Source organism: Lacerta agilis, chromosome Z (genome assembly GCF_009819535.1).
Source record: "Lacerta agilis isolate rLacAgi1 chromosome Z, rLacAgi1.pri, whole genome shotgun sequence".
Lineage (NCBI taxonomy): Eukaryota > Metazoa > Chordata > Lepidosauria > Squamata > Lacertidae > Lacerta > Lacerta agilis.
Genome location: NC_046331.1, coordinates 20,339,484 through 20,363,032, shown reverse-complemented (window position 1 = coordinate 20,363,032; position 23,549 = coordinate 20,339,484). Strand labels below are relative to the sequence as shown.

Here is a 23,549-nt window from a genome sequence, read left to right as displayed (position 1 = left end):
TCTTGCGAGGCAGCCCCATAGACTTTTTCGTCTTGCGGGGCAGCCTTCCGCTAGGGAATGCCTTTTGTCTAGTGAGTTTTTCGTCTAGCGAGGCATTCGTCTAGCGGGGCACCACTGTATATGAATGACTGTGTGTGTGCATGCAGAAACTAGTCTACTTTATAAAGGAAACATTGGCCACTATTGCCTCTGGCCCCACCCACCACTAGCAAGCGGCCCGTGGAAAGCATCCCAGAAGAGAATGTGGTCCTATGCCTGAAAGGTTCCCAACATCTGTGCTAGTCGCTTGGCCAACTGTGCCATACCTGCCTCCTTTGCTCAGGGAATGAAGAGGTCTGCAGTCATTTGTCCGAGACGGAAGAGGGTCACAGCTGTGGGACACTTTTGTTTTGCACAAGAATGGCAAGCAGGCAAGCCCTATCCTCACACAATTCCTCTTTCCCCCTCCTCTCACACACAGGGAACTTATTTGCAACAGCCAGTGCCACCTGCTGATGAAAAATGAAGAGCTATTTTCCATCTGAGGAGGAGATGGCCCCAGCAACAACACAGGAGCCAGCTAAGTGATTGTAGCACAGCAGCTGAGGATTCACTGCTATACTACTGTCCCACATACATTGAAAAGTGGTCTCAAAGGCCACCCGCAGTGCTTTGAGCTGTTTTTATATATGCATACATAGAGTGGGAAGAAATTCAATTCTGTTTGCATTTATAGGTGAAGTTACATACTTTGCACTTTATGAAAGAGAGCCGTCCTTCGAAATCCACACTTCTCAGAATTCTGCAAACAATTCTTCATCCAAGTAATGTGGGGGGGGGGGCATGACTGGCATGAGTTTGGCCAAACTGTGAGAGGCAGTGAAGGATAGGCGTGCCTGGCGTGCTCTGGTCCATGGGGCCACGAAGAGTCGGACATGGCTGAACGACTGAACAACAACAATGTGGGGGGGGGGATACATGTACTGGGACAAACCGTGCATAAAAAGGCATGTATTCGTGAAAATGGCATACAAAAGTGCGTTATATTACAGAAAGTTGCTTTGCAGAAATGTGCATATTGGGCAATATTGTAATACAAATGTGCATATTTGGAGAGATGCACATTAATATGCTGGTGGGTTTTCATAAGGGCTCTTTTTTAAAAAAAAGAAAAAAGAAAAATTGCAAACTGGTGAGGAAATGCCGGGAAATGAAATTAATGCAGGAAAAATGAGAAGCTGAGAGATTTGCCCCTCCCTATCAGTCACTGTAGTTTTACTCCCTTTAGCAGGCGGTCAAAAGTGAACGAAGGACAAATTCTGAGAATTCCAACAGTCAGGAAATGCCTTCAAATGATGACCATCTAAAACTGAAATAGGTAAATAAAACGTATGCATGTTAATTTTCTACACCAGGGATATTAAAGTTCTACATGATTACTCAAGCACTGGTCTCAAAACAGAAGTCAGCATAAACCTGAAATCTTTATAATTTTCCCCTCCCTCTTTTTAGTAGGGGTGAGTGCACAATCCAAAAATAAAAACACTGCTTAGTATTACTCTTGCTACTATGCACCTGAAGTTAGAAAGGCCCATGGTTTAACATGCACCTGCAGATACAAAGATTACTATTGTGGGGGACATTTTTTAAAATGATGCCAAATAAAAGTGTTTCACCACTTGTTTATTCTATGCTGGCATGTACAAGAACAGCCACATCTGATGTTGCACACATCCCATTCCCGCCCCCACCCCCCAACCTGAAGAATACCTGATGGGAGCTAAACATTAATTACTACGCAACTGGCACAGATGGGATAATTATATTTCCCATTTCCAGATTTCACTGAATCCAGCTGTACTGCCACTCCACAGGAAGAACAATAAGCCCAGCCTGTAATCCCCCTCCTCACAATATTACACAGTACTACTGCCCTAGCAGACCTCTGTGTTACAATCTGCAGAATCTATAATAGCAATTCATGTGCAAGGCCACTTGATGGAATATATGAAATAAAAGGAAAATGTAAAAAAAATGTAAAACATTAGAAGGGATGGGCGACAAGTGAGGCTGCAGAATTTTGTTTTAGCTATCGGATGGCTCAGTGCTGTGAAAAGTGGCATGCTTTCAAACATATTCTCACAGCCAGCGCTAGGGTGCCATGTTGGTGATCAGTACGATGGGGAGGTGGGGGTGGGGGTTCATTTCCAAAGGTTCTGCATACACACACAAGCAGGTCCTGCTATCCAAACACTTGTTATATGAAAATTCACTTATCCAAACATGAGGAATTAGTCCCCAAACCTTACTATGGAAAACCAACAGATTCAGATATCCAAGCAGCCAGACCTGTACATAGTACTGCAATCAAATAAGCAACTTTAAGCAAGACTTACTTTTTTGTTGTTTTGCTAGAAACCATGGTGGGAGGTGGAGGAAGGGGAAGGGAGAGAGATCGGAAAACAAGGCAGCATTCTTTTCCTCCCTTGTTCTCCTTTTGCAAGGTTTCAGAGGGTTTTCCTGGGGAGGAGGGTTTCCATCATTCTGGGGTTAACATTCCTTGTTCGGGAACAGATTAGAAATTTTCCCATAAGAATCTATAGGAATCAGGGGGGAGGGGGGAAATTAGGATATATGTTAAAATGTATTCTTTGTGGATTTGGGGACTGTTTGAGAATGTTTGAAACTTTATTTGATGATTTGCAATTGTAATTGATGATTTGTAATTGATATAAGTTGTGTAAATAAAATTTGGATGATCCTCAAAAAAATAAAAATAAAATAAAGTTGGTTAGTGATTTGGGGGGGGGGGAGAATCTATAGGAATCATCAACTTGTTATGAGAAAGCTCATCTAATGAACGATTCCCTGAGAACGCACTGTGTTCACACAGTGAGACCTGTATGTATACCCAAACTCTTGGAACCATCTTGCAGCTAGCAGGTGGTTGGGAGTGGGGAGTATCCCCAGCACTCCCAGAACCTGTTTGCTGAGTGGGCCTTGCCCAGCAAGAAAGGCAGAGCTTAAAATCACGTTATGTGTCAGGAAACCCCAAGCAGACCCAGGGCAAAAATATTATTTAAGCTCCCTATTTTGCACAAGTTAAATGCATACAAACATACTGTACTTCTAGCAAGTAATTAAAAATAATAATAACTGTAATTTGGATCCTATGTACATAGAACTTGCTGATCGTCTCTCACCTAAGAGAGCCCCTGCCTTCAGGCTTACAATCTAAATAGATATGACACACAAGGAAAAAGGAATAGGAGGGAGGAGGAAAAAGCAAGCTGAATCACAAATTCTTTCAGTAAATGATAGTGGCAGTTCTGCTGGACTTGTCCTTGTTGAACAGCAGTCCCTCCCCTGAATGATTCTTCTCCCTCACCCCATATCAGATCCAACAGCAGAGCTGATGACAGGCATCCAGCCAAGGAAGAGAAGGCAGTTCCTAACCCACAATTCTTTGATCAGAAAGCTACCTTCTTTGTTTTTAATAGTATTTATGAGAGGACATGGCAGGAGGGGGGAATCACACAGATGGAGGAAAGGGTTAACATCCCCTGCTCGTTCACTACAGGAAAGCATGGTGGGGAAAGGGGCACAACAGTGACTATTAACAATTATTTTACAAAACCTTAAAGTGTTGTGGCCTAGAGGCAGAGTTCATCAGCTAGCAGATCCAGCTTTTGTTGCAATGTCACCCTTAGGCACAGAACTCCTTCTCCAAATATATTAATCAAGTGCCAACATTATTATTTATTATTATTACTAATCTTTTAAGGCATGAAAATTGCAGTTTTAGCAGCATGTGTTTGGATTTTAGCACCTTTTCCACCTTTTGCACTTCATTTAAAATGAATAAATGGTTTATTATGGCTTCCATGCCACAGGGGCCTCAACAGATGCCCAATAATACTGCCCCCTGGCACAGTACAACTTTGGAGCCCTTTTCTAATTATCAGCTCTTTGACACTCTGGAGCTAAATGCTCTGTGTCCGCATTAACGTATGGGAAGAATTGAAAATAGATATAGACACTTGTCAAGTTGAAACGCTATCACGAAAAAAATAACTCAGAGCAGGAACTCCACATGAAGGTCAATGGTAAAGGATGATGGGAGCTGTAGTCCAGCAACATGTGGAGGGCACCAAGATGCCTACCTCTGGACTCAGAACAATTGTTTCAGCTTTGCTGCTTCTACAACTGCCTTCTCCAATCTGCTACCCTCTCTGATGCTTCAGACTACAAGTCCCATCAGTCGCAGTCAGCACACCCCTGACCCCATAAGACTCACCAGCATAAAGCCATGCTAGCTATGGCTGATGGGAATTGTAGTCCAAAACATCTAGTGGGCATCAGTTTGGGGGAAGGCTGTTCATAGAATCATAGAATTGTAGAGTTGGAAGGGATCCAAGGATCATCTAACCCAACCCTCTGCACAGCTTGGAACCTCAACAAAGGCATTAATGACAGATGGCTGTCCAACCTTTGCTTATAAACCTCCAGGGAAGGAGAGACCTACAACTTCTGATGGAATCCATTCCACTGTTTAACAGCTAATACCTACCAGATGTTTAGCTGGAATAGCCTTTCTTATAACTTGGATCTATTGGCTCAGGTCCTATCCTCCAGAGCAAGAGAAAACAAGTTTGCTCCATCTTCCATGTGACAGCCCTTTAGATATTTGAAGATGGCTATTATATCTCCTCTCTGTCTCCTCTTCCCCAGGCTAAACATACCCAACTTCCTCAACCATTCCTCATAAGGCTTGGATTTCAGACCCCTGATCATCTTGGTTGCCCTCCTCTGCACATCTTCCAGCTTGTCAACATTCTTCTTAAATTGTAGCTCCCAGAACTGGACACAGAACTCTGGGTGTAGTCTGTCCAGGGCAGAATAGAGCAGTACCATTACTTCCCTTGATCTGAAGACTTTTGAAACTACTTTCGTAGGACAACCACCTTGAAAAGGAGATGAAGAGCACTAAACTGGGTTGGGGTGGGAAATAGCAGGGGTAACACCCTTAAAAGCTACTGCCATTCCTTCAGTGCTCCTTTCTTGGCTTGTGTTTGGGATTTGGTGGAAGGGTGATTGTGGTCACATGGCTAATATTCTTGATATGGCACCAGTGCCTCAAGTTGCTAATCATATTCTAGAATGAGATCTGCTCAGTTCAAAACAAACACACACATTATTTCCATGTGGTTTATGAAGGAAATAAAACACAACTTTGACACAAACCTGTGATGCAGCAAGAAAAGCTGTGAATCTGTCAGTATACAACAAAGTGATGGGGGTGGGAATCAGTTTTATTTTTTGCTAATCTCTTCCAGTCAAGGCTAACGTGTGTATTACTTGTAACAACAGAAAACAAAAATCGCCAGAGGTGGGAGTTTTAACTTGACTAGTGTTTGTCTAGCTGCTTTTCTTTTTTACAAGTGCTATAAAAGGTTGATAGCTGAAATGGAGGGAGGGTTTTGAATAGTATCCTATCATTTATTTTCATGAGATAAATCAGAAGCCAAAAGAAAAAAGGGAGACATTGTAGGATATCCAAAACCTCTCTCTGATGGCTTTTTGCAGAATGAAGTGGGGGTGGCTGGTTCTGCAAAAATAATAAGAGTGAGCTTTAAATTCACTCACCACAAAATAGCGAGACTGCAGCCAGAATTATAACCAAGCATCTACATTTTATGGCTAGCATTGTTGGTCTAACCAAAAAATAAAATGCTCAGTGTGCACATACCCATCACAGCATCTCCAACCAACTCCTCTGCTTGGAAGCACCCTGAAAGTGCTTTCGCAGAGCAGCATCTAGAACCCTCCAGTTTCCAGACTTCTCCAGCTGGGCTTGATGCCTCAATGAAAGACCAGTGGCAGGTGAGCAGACTAGCTTGGACATCCCTGGGAGAAAGTGTGATGTTCTAATGCATATGCAAAAGATATTATGTAAATATTAGAGTATTTGCTGAAAACTAGCATGATAATATAAAGGTAAAGGTAAAGGAACCCCTGACCATTAGGTCCAGTCGTGTCCGACTCTGGGGTTGCGGCGCTCATCTCGCGTTACTGGCCGAGGGAGCCGGTGTACAGCTTCCGGGTCATGTGGCCAGCCTGACTAAGCTGCTTCTGGCAAACCAGAGCAGCACACGGAAACGCCATTTACCTTCCCGCCAGAGCAGTACCTATTTATCTACTTGCACTTTGACGTGCTTTCAAACTGCTAGATGGGCAGGAGCTGGGACTAAGCAGCGGGAGCTCACCCTGTCGCGGGGATTTGAACTGCCGACCTTCTGATCAACAAGCCCTAGGCTCTGTGGTTTAACCCATAGCGCCACCCGCGTGATAATATGCATTGTGCTAAATCTGTAGGTAAGCATTTTAGGTGCATTAGGGCAAGTGTTAGGTTAGGGAGAGGGAGGGTTGCTTGGAATAGCGGAAGTGAATGGCGACTGGCTAGTAGTTTCGAAAGGGAGTTTGAATCCTGGTGGGGTTGGCAATTGAGCGTTGCTATTGCAGTTGGCTGTGGAAGAAAGTCTTTGGGTGGTTGCAGCAGGGTCAGTGAGACAAAGTAAGGTCAGTGTGTTTATTGGTCATGGCTTTTGGCTAAATGGAGAGGGAGGATTTAACTAGAAGGGTAGAGTAGGTGGGAGTGTTTCTATGAACCAAAGTAAACGCTAAGAAAGTACACAGCCAAAATCTTACGTTTCTCAACACTGAGCTAGAGTAAAACCTTTTAGTACAGTACTTCCGTTATCAATAACATTGTTTCACAAACACACGACTTTTGGCTGGCCACACAGTGAGTAGGACTCATTCAGATACTTGGTATCTGTGGAGGTTGGGGGGGAAAGAGTTTAAATTAGCAGAAAGCAAGCTCAGGGCTGTGCACCTTAGAGGGAGAGAAGATAGCACCAGAGTTCTGAGGGGGATCTGAGGGTGGTGCCAGAGAACAACACAGCTAAGAAGAAAACTGGGTGAGACAGAAGGCGCACTGGATGTCTTTAGCTAGTAGCATCCAAACAAGCCTTTCCTGCTCTGGAAAACTGCTAATCCCAGTGTGGCCACAACATCCAGACTATGCATTTTCTAAAGCCTTCCCACCAACTTTGGAACTAGCAGGGATCACTGCACAGCTGCTGGGACAACCTGCCTCCACTTCTACAGTTTCAAAGTTGGGCACTTGCAGTGCTGAGCAGGAGACTCTGGTGAGGACAAGTTTCAGGCTACTTTCTGAAGGGAAGAACTGACAGTACCTTATTGGGGTCCTACCAGTTGGCACACACAGTCCTACCGCTATAATCTTACTCAGAGAGGTGAGTCCTTTGCAGTACTTCTTCCTCCGCAACTTCAACAAAAGCTGCAACACATAGCTAAGGCCCATCAGGAAGGCAGAGCTTAATACACTCCAGGTCTTTGTCAGCCTGCATAAGGCTTCAGTTGGATCAAGCTCCCTGCAGAGAGATCTTCTGTAGCTGCCTCTAGTGAAGAATGCTTCAGTCAGCAGAAAGTCCTAAAACCCAGGGGTGCCAACTAGAATAATATATTGTGAGGGCCAAGGTAAGCCCTGCCCCACATAATTGATCACATGACACAGGGCGCACACACCATTTGAATGGGAATCCCATCAACTTTGTGGGAGGCCAGCCCCCTCAAATATTTTATTATGGGTGCTGAAGCCTCAAGGCCCCTAGGAGGTGGCTCCTTTGCTAAGATCTATCTCTTTTTTATTCACCTGAGGCCATACTCTATCCATTTTCCCTGCAAGCCTCAAGTTCCTACAAGTCATACTCACCAGCAGGTTGACATGACAAGCGTAACTGTTAAATCCAGAGTATAACAGGGACTGGGTGTTGGGTACAATTCCACTGGAGTGTAGGAAAAATGCACAATGTGGAATTGGGAACAAACTTCAGCTTTCTGAGAAGTTCACCTTTAACTATTTTTAAGGAAAAAAACAAAATCTTCTACCTGCTAACCTTGAAAAAGCATGTTGTTGGTAATGCCTGCTTAAATTTCAGAAGTGAGAGGAGATTCAGCAGTATTTCCTGAAGTGCCATGCACAGTTTATTGTCAATCTCAATGATTAGCAAAAGTGCAATAAAACATGCAAAATGGGAGGGGGATGCAGCATTAGGTAAAATTAAGAGTCTATATACAATTACATACTTTATGCATGCCACAATATTTAGGTTTTGTAAGAGCCTGGGCACAGTTAGTGTGGCATGTACCCAGCCCTGGGCATGTTGCTGAAGACAAGATGTATGTGATTGCTCAGTTCACATGGAATGCTGAACCTTGGGCCTAAATACTCCCTTTTCCCCATCCCCCACATACCCTTGCACACTCAATTAAGCTTTTGGTTTCAAAGAAGCTGTAGTTTAACACTGCATCTGAACTAGCAAACTATGGTTTGCTCTTACCCGCTAAACCAGCTTCAAACTGTGTTTTGCAATCCTGCTTTAGAAGCAAATGCAAAACACAGTTTGTCAGTTCAGATCAAGGGTAGGCAACCTAAGGCCCATGGGCCGGATGCGGCCCAATCGCCTTCTCAATCCGGCCCACGGATGGTCCGGGAATGAGCGTGTTTTTACATGAGTAGAAAGTGTCCTTTTATTTAAAACGCATCTCTGGGTTATTTGTGGGGCTTGCCTGGTGTTTTTACATGAGTAGAATGTGTGCTTTTATTTAAAATGTATCTCTGGCTTATTTGTGGGACATAGGAATTCGTTCGTTCCCCCCACAAAAAAAAAATGTAGTCGGCCCACTACATGGTCTGAGGGATAGTGGACCGGCCCACAGCTGAAAAAGGTTGCTGACCCCTGGTTCAGATGAAGTATAATGCTAGTTTCTGTAAAAGAGAGGCGAAAAAACACTAATTGATTGTGCACAGGAAGCAGGAAAGGAAAATGGGAACATCCAATCATCAAGCTCATTCCCATTGGACAAGAAAATTTGCTGGTACATGTAAACTGGCCCACTGCCTTTTCAGGATGGAAGAAAGAAGTAGAAATATACTACATTTGTATACTGGAGTATTCCCTGGGCATTACAACATACCCTCCAACATTCTGAATGAAAAGTAGGGACATTCTAAACCATACACCTTACAGGTGTTTGTCAGCTGATGTTGACAGCTATAACTACATAGATTTTAAATCATTTATATACTCCACAGGCTTTAATATCTGTGGCATATCAGTATTGTATGAACACTTGACACATCTGGTTGTGTAAAGAAGGCCTAGGTACAATGGTACCTCTGGTTACGAACTTAATTCGTTCCGGAGGTCCATTCTTAACCTGAAACCGTTCTTAACCTGAGGTGCCACTTAAGCTAATGGGGCCTCCGGCTGCCACTGTGCTGCTGGCATGTGATTTCTGTTCTCATCCTGAGGTAAAGTTCTTAACCCAAGGTACTACTTCCAGGTTAGCGGAGTCTGTAACCCAAAGTGTTTGTAACCCAAGGTACCACTGTATTCCTTTTGAGGTGCTTTCTAAACACCTGCAGACCTAAAAATGACCTGAGATATTGACATTACAAACTAATTTTAACCCACCTACCGCCCTTTGCAGATTCAATGATCTGAAAACTGGTTCATGTTGGCCAATAGCCAAGGCAGCCAATTAGCTCAGCCTCCTGACTCTGGAGGGGGATTCAAGTTACTCCTTTCTCTTGCTTTCCCCATAGAAGTTAAAAGCAGCTATAGATTACAGGCCCTGGAGGTTTTAAAATGTTGTGGGTTATGCAAAACTATGCTTCATGAGAAATAGTTTGAGCCTGTTAAACAGCAAGGCAATTAAATGAAATTGCTATATATCATAGTTAAATAGTGAAGTGTACACTTAACACTTCTGTATTCAGGTAGGTAGCCGTGTTTGTCTGATGCAATCGAAATAAATAAAGTTTAAAAGTTTTTTTTAAAAAAAAATCTGAAGAAGTGTACATGCACACAAAAGCTTATACCCAGAACAAACTTAGTTGGTCTCTAATGTGCTACTAGACATTTATTTTTTATTTTTTTTATTGATTACACTTCTGTAGTAACCATCCAGGACCATCAAGTTAGGTATTCAGCAGAGAAGTTGGCATTTTGAGGACATCAACTGTTATTTAATTCTGACCCAAACTGAATTCTGACCCAGTTCAGTTTGCAGATTTACTACTTTTATGAAGCACTCTTCTACTATAAACTCTTAAAATTATTTACAAAAAAATGGATCCCAATTAATCCAGCAATTAAAAAATAATAGTAGCAGGCATCAGATTTCTTGCTGCAGAAATCAAGCCACAGTAGCACAGAACTTTTAATTATTTTATTAATTTTATTAAGTTTGAAATAGATATGAGGAAGCTGGTCCATTGGTTAAACATATATAAATACTAAGAATGTGCACTTAAAAACAAGGTTTGGTTCAAAACTTGCTTTGGACAGTGATTTGCCCCATAACTGAAGTAGAACCTCAATTTAGAAAACCTGGTTTCATGTTTCCCTTCAATGTTATATAGAAATGACAGGCTAACTGGTGATGGTGGCGGCACTTCCCCAAGGACCATTCAGACAACAAGGTGCTTGTTGGTGGCTGGATAGGATTTCTGGTCAAAAAAAAAAAAATCAGGAGGTTTTTGCACCTTGGATGCCTTTCAGACATTTTACATGTTTTGCAATTTTAAATTTATAAGGTTTTAAGTTTTGGAGGTTTAGTTTATGTTTTACATTTTGTATACAGTGTACTTTATTACTGGGCACCACTTTGAGAACTACATGGTAAAAAGTGGAATATAAATCTTTTGAATAAATAAATAATCTTTGGGACTGCATGCTTCCCCCCCCCTTTCTCTATGCAAACCAAGGAGGCATCAATGTGTCCATTGGCCTGCCTAGTGGTGATGGTGGAGGAGGAGGAGGAGGAAGAGGAGGATCAAACATGGCCTGATTCTGAAACAAAGCCCAACTCCCACCAAGTCCATGCCAGCATGTATGGCTATGAAATTGTGTGTGTATCACGTCAGCTGCCCAAGTGCTGCTGCCGTCTTTGGAGTAGTCCCTGTAAACAGCTGAAGGAGCATACTGGGCCTTTATCAGTTCTCCTGATACCCTCCAAAAGAGGTCTGAAGGTTTGGGACCAGCCCACTTCGCTTTAAACCACTTTGAGGAAGACCTCCTTCATTACAGAGGTGATCAAATAACCTCCAAAGTGACTCAGTTTGGTTTTTGAATTTTAGCTGAAGCAGATGCACACCCCTAATACATATGCATACATATGCATGTGAAATGGCTTTCTTAGAAGTATGATTTAAAACAAAAGAGAAAGTTTGTGGATTTGATGGCAAGCAGGTGGGGGAGAGAAGAGAGAGAGAAATAAGTCACACAAGTGTAAGTGAGAGACTGAGTGTCTTTGCCTCACATTTAATTAATACCTTGATGGAAAAGCCCCTGGAAATATTAAACAAAAAGCACACGAAGAATGGACTTGACCTTTACTGCTTTCTTTATGAAGTATGAAAGACTACATCAGAGTTGTTCATTTTCACTCCATTAATTTTTTTCTCCTTGCTTTCACATCACAACATCAGATTCAGGTTTCTCTTTCTTTTCTGGAGAATCTAAATGAGGAAATCAGCATAACAGCTTGTTCATAAAAGAGGCACTTACCCTATGATAACACAGCCCAAGTCCCAGAATCAATCAAGAGAGGATTTGGTTTAGTCCCACTGAAGTCAATTAACACCCTCATACTATAAATGTGCATTAGAAGGTCGAGCCAAGAAAATCCTACTTAAAACTTAAAACTACATTTTAGCTGCCAAACCCTATTACCAGTGCCAATGGCACTTGATTAGGTTTGCTTATTTATTCATTAAATTTGTATACCGCACTTCGTCTGAAGATCTCAGGGCAGTTCACAGCATAAAAACACAAAATACATAATAAAAACAAGAACAAAAACAAAACAAATCCAGAATCCCACCCCCTCACCACACAGATGGTTCCTCAAAGGTTTATGTAGCACAAACCAATCTCCAGCCACACCCTTGTTCCTTTTCCCTTTATTTAACTGGATTTTGTTTTTACATTTTATTTTCTGAGGCAGTGCAAATGTGCAGCTAACTAAATAAAAACTCAGAAAGAGCTTACGAAAAGCTTGGCCTATCACTCAACATCCAAAAAAACCAAAGTGCTGCACGAACAAGTACAAAATAACCCCTCTGTAGCACAACAAATTCAACTCAATGGTGTAACGTTGGAAAATGTTGATCACTTCTCCTACCTAGGCAGTTATCTTTCCACAAGGGCCAACATTGATGCTGAAATCCAGCATCACCTGAGCTCTGCGAGTGTGGCTTTCTCCCGATTGAAGTGCAGAGTGTTTGAGGACTGGGACATTTGCAGGGAAACAAAAATGCTTGCTTACAAAGCTATTGTACTACCAATCTTACTATATGCTTGTGAAACATGGACCACTTATAAAAGCCATCTCCAACTCCTTGAAATATTCCATCAACGGTGTCTCCAAAAAATTTTACACATCACTTGGGAAGACAGGCGAACTAATATCAGTGTACTGGAAGAAGCAAAGATCACCAGTGTTGAAGCAATAATTCTTCAACATCAACTTCGTTGGGCTGGTCATGTTGTGCAGATGCCCGATTATCGTCTTCCAAAGCAACTGCTCTATTCCGAAATTAAAAATGGAAAGTGTAATGCTGGTGGTCAACAAAAGAGGTTTAAATACAGTCTCAAGGCAAATATAAAAAAATGTAGTATAAACACTGACAACTGGGAAACACTGGCCTGCGAGCACTCCAGTTGGAGAACACCCTTTACCAAAGGTGTCATGGGCTTTGAAGACACTCGAACTCAGGACATAAGGGAGAAACATGCTAAGAGGAAAGCACGCTTGGAAAATCCACACCATGATCAACTCCCACCTGGAAACCAATGTTCCCACTGTGGAAGGAAGTGTGGGTCCAGAATTGGCCTCCACAGTCACTTACGGACTCATTGTTAAAACTGTGTCTATGGAAGACAATCTTACTCAGCTACGAATGATCGCCAAAGAAGAAGAAGATAAACATGCTATGCAAAATCTAAGAGCAACAATTGTTTTATTGCATTTCATTCTCCAAATAAATTTGTAAACTGTACAGGAGACTCATGATGTTGTCATTATTTCCATCACCACCATCATCATTTAATCAGACACATAAAAAATACAAAGTTATAACAATGTTTGATCTTTTGCTACATTATACAAAAACAAAAGAAGAAAACGTTACCTAGTCATGCAAACCTATATTCTGTAAGAAGCATGTAATCAATTCCCATTTCTGAAATTCTGAGTTCCCTCTAAATATATATGGGCCAATGGGTTTCAACTACTTTAAACTTCTTTATAATGCTCTTGATTTTTCATCATCACCATTGATTTGATAATTGCTAGTTGCTCCCATAACTTCCTAATCAGCTTGAAATGATTTTGTTTACGACTTCCCTTCTAAAGTCTAACACATAAAATTTGGGCTAAAGCAAATAACACCTGTATCTAAAGGGATAGTTGTTATTCCAATTTAAAATATTTTAAATTGGGCCAAAATGTTACTACTCAGGGCAAATCCACCACATAAATATAGTAATACCCTTTTTGCCCACCTTATAATGTCCACTTTCCTTTCCATTTTACTCTTCCACAGTGTCCATACCCCTTTTAACACAGTTGTGTTGATGACAATTGTGGCAGCTCGTGGTCTTTTCGTAATAACTATTTACAAAAATAAATACTGAGCCTGGGGAAATGACAACACCGGTCTTTAAAACAGAATTAGTTCATTCACACTAGAAGTACACAGTTGGAATATTCTCCCACCCAAGGCTCCTTTCCAGCTAGCCAGCTTCAAAATTTAGACTTATTTTTCTCCTTATCTAGTTCCTAAACTGTTTTTCTTCAGCCTCATCCCATCATGCTTGGAGGTGTGTGCTCAGGAAAGGATCAAGTTCCATTTATACAAGCATCTCCAGTGAGAAAGCCATACGGAAGCTTTGACAAAGCGTGTTCTCCTTCCTAGAGAGCACGTGTTGCGGTTGGGACCTAGCAAGACACCCTGCTAGAGTTTTGGGGCGGGATCTAATTAGATAGCTAGGATACTGATAGGGGCCGTTGCAGTTGTTGGGGAGAATAGCATGTTGCAAAGTTTGATAGACAGGTCAGGGGTTATATATACTGGGCGTTCTTAGCAACTGCCCCTCTTTGCTGCGTGCATCGGATCTCCCACCCGTCCCTCCCTCGGTATAGGTGTGTGCTTTGACCTTGCTATTGCCTGTCATGGGGTCGTCTGCTTTGACAGGGGCCTAGTAGGAATTTTCCCAATTGGCAGATTGGCTTTGGCCATTGGGTTTTCGCCTACTACGTAGCAATTAGTCACAACTGTAAGGTTGGCGGTTAGGCATTGGTTATTTAATTTGATTGGGGGAGGGGAAGTGGTTGGCCGTGCCTGCCCCTCCAATGCTGCTGCTGCGCAGGGAATTCCGTTAAAGGAATCCAGGGGCTCTCCATGCTTGTCCGTCCCTTGGTCATGGGTTAGGGCCACGCAAGGGCCCCTGGGAACATTAAGGGAGAGGGGGGGTCTTGGTCGCCCCGTCCCCAAATCCTCTCCTCAAAGTGTTTTCCCTTTTGCTGTCTTCCACCAAGTGGTTGGAAGTCAGCCTGTCCCCTAGATGGGACTTATAGTCAAACCAATGCCTAAGCAACCACTCACATGTTGTAATTTAATAAAACAGTTGTGGCCAAATTTTTATGCCATTAACCTTAACAAAATTTCTGTGTCCGGTGTGAATTACTTGGGGGTGGGCTTGAGGACCTCTACACGCAAACATATTGTTTTGCATAACCAAAGAGAATGCTTGCTATTTGCTACCACTGAAAGAAACTAAAATCATTGTTCCAAAGCCAGTGAGCAGATATTTAAAGGACAATGCTTTGACACATCATCTATGTATAAGAACTGCAGAGAACTGCTTCCCTAGACACTTAAACTTCCATTCTTTCCTCCCACCAAAACATTTCTAACCACAGCCATTCTTAGGGCAAAATAACCATTCAGAAAAAGCAACACACAACTCTGTTTTCTTCCAAGTACAGTATTTAAGTGCCATGCTTGGCTCCTTATAAAACAAATGCATTTACTGCATGCATGACCGCAGAGCATGTATGCTCTAAACAATTTACGGTAGTTAACAAATAGAAGCTGATTTAATGGAAGTGTTTTCAGAAAAACACTGCAAGATGCCCCTCCCCGCAAAAAAAAGAAACAATTCAGCATTCGCTGTAATTTGCATTTGCTTTCTCTCCCCTCCCCACATTTCTAAATCTATGTGTTCTGCCTTCATATGAGCCCAATATGCTCATCAAAATACCTTGCAGGGGAGAGGAGGAGAAGGATTTAGCCACACAATTCCCATTAGAGTCCATGGGAGCAATTAAAATCTGCAGTGAAAAAATAAAACTGCATTGCAGGAAAATTTACGAGTTCAAAGCCTTCTTTTCTTAAACTCATAGTCTTTCATGTTACTGAAAATTTACTTCAATACACTTCTTCCATGTGCTCTTTTTATAATTGTCAACAAGGCAAAGGAAGATAGTCAAATTGTACCACTGAACAATTAGCCTCCTGCCTCCTACCCACATTAGAAAAAGGTCTAAATAGCTTATCATCCAGAACTCTCAGGTGCTGTTAGAATATTATTATTATTATTATTATTACATGCTTGGCTGAAATACCAATACTGATACAAATAGGACCTGCACATGTGCAGTGAATTGTAGTTTTATACAAATACCCAGCTATATTGGATAGTTTTAAAGCAAGAAAGAGGGGACTTGTCCAAAACCATAGGCTTCATCTCATGAGCTAGCAAGTAGAAATATTTTTAGCATAAAGGTAAAGGTACCCCCTGACCATTAGGTCCAGTCATGGACGACTCTGGGGCTGCGGCGCTCATCTCGCTCTATAGGCCGAGGGAGCTGGCATTTGTCTGCAGACAGCTTCCGGGTCATGTGGCCAACATGACTAAGCTGCTTCTGGTGAACCAGAACAGTGCACGGAAACGCTGTTTACCTTCCCACCGGAGCAGTACCTATATATCTACTTGCACTTTGGCGTGTTTTCAAACTGCATACTTCCATATAATTAGCAGATTGCTTATTACATGTGCAAAAATCTGCTGGTGTTAGTATTAACGCTGATGGGCACTTGCTCACTCTACATCAGGCATGTAACAAAAATCTATAACAACAGCTTGTAGATACTGTACTGTGTATCCCGAGGGAATACATTTTTTTGCATACCTCTAACTGTACATAGATATACATGTCATTTTCAATGCTATACATCTCATGTTCAATGCTATATAAGTCACTTACATTTATACTCATGTTGTACTACTTTGGCTATGTACCGGTATTTAATAAAATATTGAATTCTTGCATTGTGAAAAACAAAGATTACGGTGAAAAGTGAAAAACCTGAATTGCAAAAAAAAAAAACCTAGAGCTTATAGAACAAAACCAACTTCAGATATGAAATCAGCATGTTGAAATTAGGTAAGAACAACTGCAGGTGTCAATGGAACAAAAAAAATGTTTCCCAATGAATTTTCTTTGGCTATGTCTGAAGCAAGAGTAAGAACAAGCAAGTAATAGGTTCCTAGTAGGCATGGAGAAGGAGAAATGATTTTGGGTGACAGACAGAAGGCAGAACCCAAAAGGAAAGCAGTGCCCAACCTGGTGATAACAGAATAAACAATGCAAAGAAGGAATTGAACCCCTAGACAAGAAAAGAGCCTGATGACTTCAAAATGTTTTAGATTATAACTACCATCATCCTTGACCATTGGCCATGCTGATTGAGGTTTATGGGAGCTATAGTCAACAATATATGGAGGGAATTGGAAGAAGTTTGACTCAGAGAGTTATTGAAGCAGCTGATAACAAAGACTCGTTACAGTGGTACCTCAGGTTACATACGCTTCAGGTTACATACGCTTCAGGTTACATACTCCGCTAACCCAGAAATAGCGCTTCAGGTTAAGAACTTTGCTTCAGGATAAGAACAGAAATTGTGCTCTGGCAGCGCAGTGGCAGCGGGAGGCCCCATTAGCTAAAGTGGTGCTTCAGGTTAAGAACAGTTTCAGGTTAAGAACAGACCTCCGGAACGAATTAAGTACGTAACCAGAGGTACCACTGTACTTCATACATTTTTAGGTAAATTATGATCATTTATATATTATTTTGGCCAATATCTTTCCAATTTTGCAGCATGGGGTGAAAGAACCAAGTCTGGAAAAAAGTAATGACTTAGTTTGGGCCAGAGATAGTCAATGTGTTACACTCCAGATGTTGCTCAACTACAACTCTCATCTTCCCTGACCACTGGTCATCTTCTGCAGAGCACTTACCTGGCCTATAAGGGGTGTGAAAGTTAGCTTTCTGACCCCTTAGATTAATTGCTACATTTCTGTTCTATCACCACTAGTAAAGAATGTCTGTACACAGCAGTATATAAAGCTAAGGGTGTTTACTGGAGCATAGATAAATGCATAGATATTGAAGGTTAGAATCATACATACAAAGAGCAAAGAACTCATACACAAAGAGTGAGTGTGCTGTGATAGTCCTTGTGCTAGACACTGATCAAGAATATTCAGGTTAAAGATCCTGCTTAGTCACAAAACTTACTGGTTTTACCTGGGCTAGTCACACTCTCAGACTAACATGTCCTTTGCTCCATAGAGGCAGGATGGGACAATATCATTACATCAATATCATTATCACTAAGGGTAAGGTGAGACAAGCAAGTACCACAGCACAATGAAAGACGCAACTGCAACATGATGAGAAATACAGAAGCATAATTTGAACACCAGCAGCAAAACCATTGTTTCACAATTATTTTAACCCAGGTATTGTTTGTTTTTGGTGTTTTACATTATTACAGATCAAAACCTAATTTTGCAAAATGCATCTTATACAGATGAATCCCCATGGATAAAATGCAAGCTGCCAAATATTACAACAGCGACAAAGGGGGGAAATAAAGTCTTCAACAGCAAAATAAAAACAAAAACAATAAAACTGTCAATGTTTTTTGATTGGTGAATTCATTTATTCTCTAGCAAAATTGTCATGCTGGGAAAATTATATTGTATGTGTAAACCAACAGAGCTATCAAACATGTGCACCATAAAAGGAGTAGAAGGTTTAATGTCTCTTAATACACAACTCTGTTCCTTCATTGAGCATTACAGAGATAATCAGTAAGCTCTTCAATTCTTTTGAATTGGAAGATCATCGTTCAGCTCCCTGATGCACCACAAAAACTCATTGAAAAGGCACAGATGAGTTTGCACAAGGAATCAGCCTACACTTTCCTTGGAAGTGGCAGTTCCCATGGTCAAAGTGCAATGACAGGTGAGACAGACCCTTTCCCAAGGCATGATTAATTTGCTGGCAAATCAGTGGGCACCTGCATTCTACATTGCAGCATCCAGGAAATTCAAGAAAAAAACCCCAAAAAGATAAACATGGTTGTGGGACAGAGTGGTTAGGATAATGGCTACACATAACACACTTTTCCTACTGGGGTTATTCAATGGTATACTTTCTACACTGTATTGATTTTCAACATGTGTAATATCCATATGCTTCTTAAAATATTTAAAGGATACCAAAGATGCCATAGGCATTCAAAGAAGGCATGTTGAACGTAACACATCAGAGGTACTAATATTTCTACAATGTGGTCAGCAGTCAGTGATCTTGGAGAGTGAGTTTGAGGCAAGACATGGCGGATGGTGGGATAGGACCCCTGAAGTGGTTGAGCAGTAACTTCTACTGCCACAGGTGCCTCTCCTCACACCCTTTGTGTGCTTCTAGGCTGGCAAATGGAAGGGAACAAGCAATACCTTTCAGGGGACAGGAAGGGCTGGCCCAGGAGCATCCCTTTGCTGAGCTCTACTTGTGCGCCTAAATTGGTTTTAATATTGAGAGCCAGTATGGTGTAGTGGTTAGAGTGTTGGACTGGACCTGGGAGCCCTGAGTTTGAATCCCCACTCAGTCATGAAGCTCACTGGATATTATTGCTGACCAGTGACTGCCTCTTAGCCTAATCAACCTCACTGGTTTCTTGTGATGGAAAAAATGGAGAGAACCATGTATGCCACCTTGAGCTCATTGGAGGAAAAGCAGGTATATAAATGTAAGAAATAAGTAAAATAAAAATGTAGTGTTATGCCCCTCTTCCCCCCCCCCACAAAAAAGTTTACACTCAGAGCAACTTGACAATAACCACTACATTAAATGGCATTCTAGTTAAAATAACAAAGCAATATAAAAAACACATCAAAATCTATAAAGAAAATAATGGCAAAGCCATTCTCTAAAATAACATACGGAGTTAAGAAAGTCAACAGCAGTGGAAATTAACAGACAGTTGACCTCCTCCCTGTGCCACCAACTCCTCTCCCCCAGAACCTGAATCAACACACTTTCACCCATATATATCCTTGGTAGTGATTGAGATGACAACAGTTTATGGGTGAGAAAATGAGAACAGACATGACAGGAAGGTAAAGAAGACATGTACACACACACACACACACACACACACCTTTTACAGTAGTAAGGTACAAACAATTTCTCCATCACAGCATTTTCTTTTTAAAAGAAGTCATCGCATATTCATAATCCTAACTGATTTTCATAAGAGATTTGAGCGGATGAGGTCTCTTTGGGAACTGCCTGCTACTTTTCTGCTCGAAAGGAGATCACTGCTGGTGTGCCTCAGCTCCTCCATAAAAAATTAATTAACAATATTTCCAGGAACGTAAACCACCGTTAAGGGTCTGCAGCTATTGCATGGCTTAGCAGCACTCCAATACAAACTGACAAACTGTAACCTGAAGCAAATGACACCTGGCATGCACTCTGCACCAAGATCCATCAGCATCCCTGCAATTTCAGAGGACAAGCCATGGCAGGCAAGGACCACCACACACAAAATACATTGGGAAGACATAGAGTGACAGACGCCAGTTGCACAAGCCCTGCGGTGATGATTCCATCTCTCCTACCTGCCACTTCACATGGCTAAGTATTTCTATTTGGGATCAAGTCGTTATGGTAGATCAGCAAAGTTTTGACAAGCCATTATCTGAGTTTACTGCAGATTAGAAACCAGAAGAATGTGTTGAAAGTCTTTTGCTCTCAGATATGCAATGAGTGATTTCAGAATCTAGAACCTGCATACCCCCTGGAGAAGAATAGCGCTAGCCTCTACAAATGGTAACACTGGCAATAAAAAGGTACCACTGAACTCTCGAAATACTGTCCAACAAGTGTAATATGGGCTGGAGAAAGGTTGATACTATGCTCGCCTCTATCATGGATCTCCCATGTCCCTTAGTAACCTCAAAGTTTCTACCCCAAAAGGATGGGGGGGATTGAAATGGAACCACCACGGGGGCATTAAGCTCAGCATGCAACATCAAGAACAGCAGGTTCTATCAGCAGACTGAAAATGATGCGTATGTTTCTTTGCATTAGCTGCATAAACTACACATAATCAACATAAGGAAGCTTATAGCACCAGTTCTGAAAAATAATCTGAATTTCACAGTCATTACCACTGATTTGCGTGATGTTCTAGGACTTCCATTGAATATCATCTGAGGACTGTATTTTTAGCCTTTGTTATGACGATGGTTTTTTTCAAAGCTTAAATCACTACACAAAGAACACCAACCAAAAGACTCGATTTATTATCGATAATGTCAAACTTGAAAAAGTTAACCACCATATTAGCTGTCAGCGAAAATTAAGGGAGTCTGAGTTTATCACTTGAATGCCGAAGACAGCGCAAGGACCCAGATTCACAAAAGGGGGGGGGGGAGAGAAAAGAGTGAGGCATTTGGGCATAATCATTTACATTCACCAGATGGCAGAGTGAATTCCTTCCAAGGCACTGCATCCCTAAGCAGCAATCCTCACATTATAACTGAATGCAGCTGAAAACACAATCAAGAGTAGTGTAGAAAGATCAGAAAATATCATGTGCCCTTATGAGGTGAGGAATGCACACAAAAAAGCACAGAATATGTTTACAGGGGCAAAAAAGTTAGTGCTAACATGAGTCAGGATTGGGCCAAAGCCAATGTATGGTGCTAAAAAAAGGAAACCCGGCATACACCATCTTTTTTTCAGAAGATGCAAAGCAGATGTCCTGACAACTAGTGATGATTAAATATCTCTAATGTATTTGCCAAATAATTTTTTTAAAGATTTATTTATTTATTTTTAAAAGATGCTGATGATGACAGCAACAACAATAATACATACAATGCAAAGCATCTGTCAGGAACTCAGATCGTAGCAGGTCTTGAACACACCTTTACACCATCCATAACAAACTTGGTACCCTCCCTGTGTTTTCAATTACAATTTTCATCAGCCCAAGCCAGGTGGAAATTATAGTCCAAAGCATATGGAGGACATCAGGTTGGCAAAGGTTACTCTGCTTCATCCTGCCTGAGTATCACACTCTCTCCCTCTTGCTAAATGAGGAAATTGCAGTGAGATAAGCCAGTTAAAGCTCCATACTCATTTTTTTTTATTTTACTTATTTATTAAATATATGTACACCACAGGGCAGTTCACAAGATAAAGATACAGTATATAACACAAATAGTTAAAACAAAAATAAAACAACAGCCAGGGCTTTTTTGCCGGAACTCAGTGGAACTCAGTTCCAGCACCTCTCAGGTAGGTGCCATTGCCATTCTAAGAGAATGAGGGAGGTGTTCTGGCACCTCTTCTAGAAAAATAACGCTGACAATAACCCTCCCTCCCACAAATACATTTAAAAGCCATAGAATATTAATCAGCCAAAGGCCTGGTCAAAGGGGACCATTTTCACCTGGCGCCTTAAGGTCTATAATGAAGGCGCCAAATGAACCTCTCGGGGGAGAACATTTCACAAACGGGGAGCCACTGCAGAGAAGGCCCATTCTCATGCTGTCACCCTCTGGACATCTTGTGGAAGAGGCACAGGAAGAAGGGCCTCAGAGGATGATCTCAGGGTTTGAGCAGGTTCATATGGAGAGAGGCGGTCCTTGAGGTATTGTGATCCAAGCCATTTAAGGTTTTGTAAGTCAAAACATTGAACTGAGCTCAGAAGCTAATTGGCTAATTGGCAGCCAGTACAGTCAAGCCAGGATCAGTAGTAATAGGTTCAAACTGTCTTGAGGGGGAGAACCAGGTAACCCAGCTTGACTGAGCTTTAAAGTATAGGCCTGTGCCTGGAAAGAGTGGGGCAAAAGGTGGATAAGCCCTAAGGGAAAATTGTAAACCCATAATGTACATTTGGTGGGAATCAGTGTTTCTTCTAGTATTCAATAAATTTAATTCAATTAGCCATAAAATCATCCTGGTTTTGCCTTTGTTCTTTTAGTCTGACGTAATATTTTGGTCACTACGGCAAACTCCCACACTTTCTCAAAACTCACACACTTTCTCAATAAATGGTACTGTTATCAATCACCATTTCCTTCCGTATAAAATTCTGGCTGCTGCCAGCTTATAGAAAAATCTGTTCTTTATGTTCTTCCTTCATCAGACCTTTCATATACCAGTAATTCAATAAGAAAGCACTGGATCTAGAGGTATTTCATATCCTAAAATCCTCCTTAGTTGAATTACAGGTAACTTGCAACAGAGGTCTGCTTAGTTCAGATGTTTGCGTTTTACAAAAAGTCCAACATCTACCACTGGAGTAAAAGCAGGGCAGGATTCATGAGGGGCATAATGTTAAGAGTTATTCTTAATGAAATTTGTCTAATTAATGACTATTCATGTTTAAAAGGCATGCATTAAAATAACATATTACCTCTGAGTAGCTGTTGAGTGAGCACAGGAACTAGTTCTAAGCACAATCCCGCTGCACAACTTCCTCCTAGGAACTAACTTGTGGGCTTCTGCATTCATGAGCTTTACCACCTATCCTTTGCAAATCTGGCAAATTTTGTGTGAAGAAACTACAGCTGGAAGAAGATGCTCCCTGCATCTACAGTGGGGAACAATCTAAACTGTTTAGTGATCCATTTTGCCACGTCACCTGAGGATGTTCGCCTGCCACTTCAGATCACAAAAAACATCATCTTTGGCCTTGCAGAATGTTTATTTCAGCCAAGGTCCAAGCATCGGCTACATTGATGCAAATTTTATACAAATTGCATATGAATAAAATATGTAAATGAGTTGCTGCCCTACAGCTCCTGATATATTTCATATGCAGCCTTCGGTGCTAAGCTAAACATACTGCTCGTTGCTGCTGTGGTGGAATCCTGCAGTATATTCCACAGTAATATTCAACTGTTCAAACTGGTTAAAACTGTGCCATGGAACCAACAGAGAAGGCCTGGGATTTGGACCTGAAAAACCAATTGCTCAATTGCAGTTAGTTTCCTTCCATTCCTCAGCTTCTGTGAGCTGCCTTGTACTGTGTGAGGCTTTAA

At 41.5% G+C, this 23,549-nt stretch overlaps 1 protein-coding gene across 2 annotated transcripts in view; it reads right to left on the bottom strand.

Moving 5' to 3' along the window:
- The window catches only part of LOC117039839 (CLK4-associating serine/arginine rich protein-like), a 150,514-nt gene that overhangs the window by 83,608 nt on the left and 43,357 nt on the right, over window positions 1-23,549 (bottom strand). Inside the window, exon 2 of one of the 2 annotated variants that reach the window (XM_033137096.1) lies at window positions 11,444-11,590. The exons of the other annotated variant lie outside the window; for it this stretch is intronic. Within the exon in view, the coding sequence (XP_032992987.1) occupies window positions 11,563-11,590 (28 nt within the window). The 3' untranslated portion in view covers window positions 11,444-11,562. Of the gene's footprint in view, window positions 1-11,443; window positions 11,591-23,549 lie in introns of those variants that run through there. 2 annotated transcript variants of the gene reach the window in all.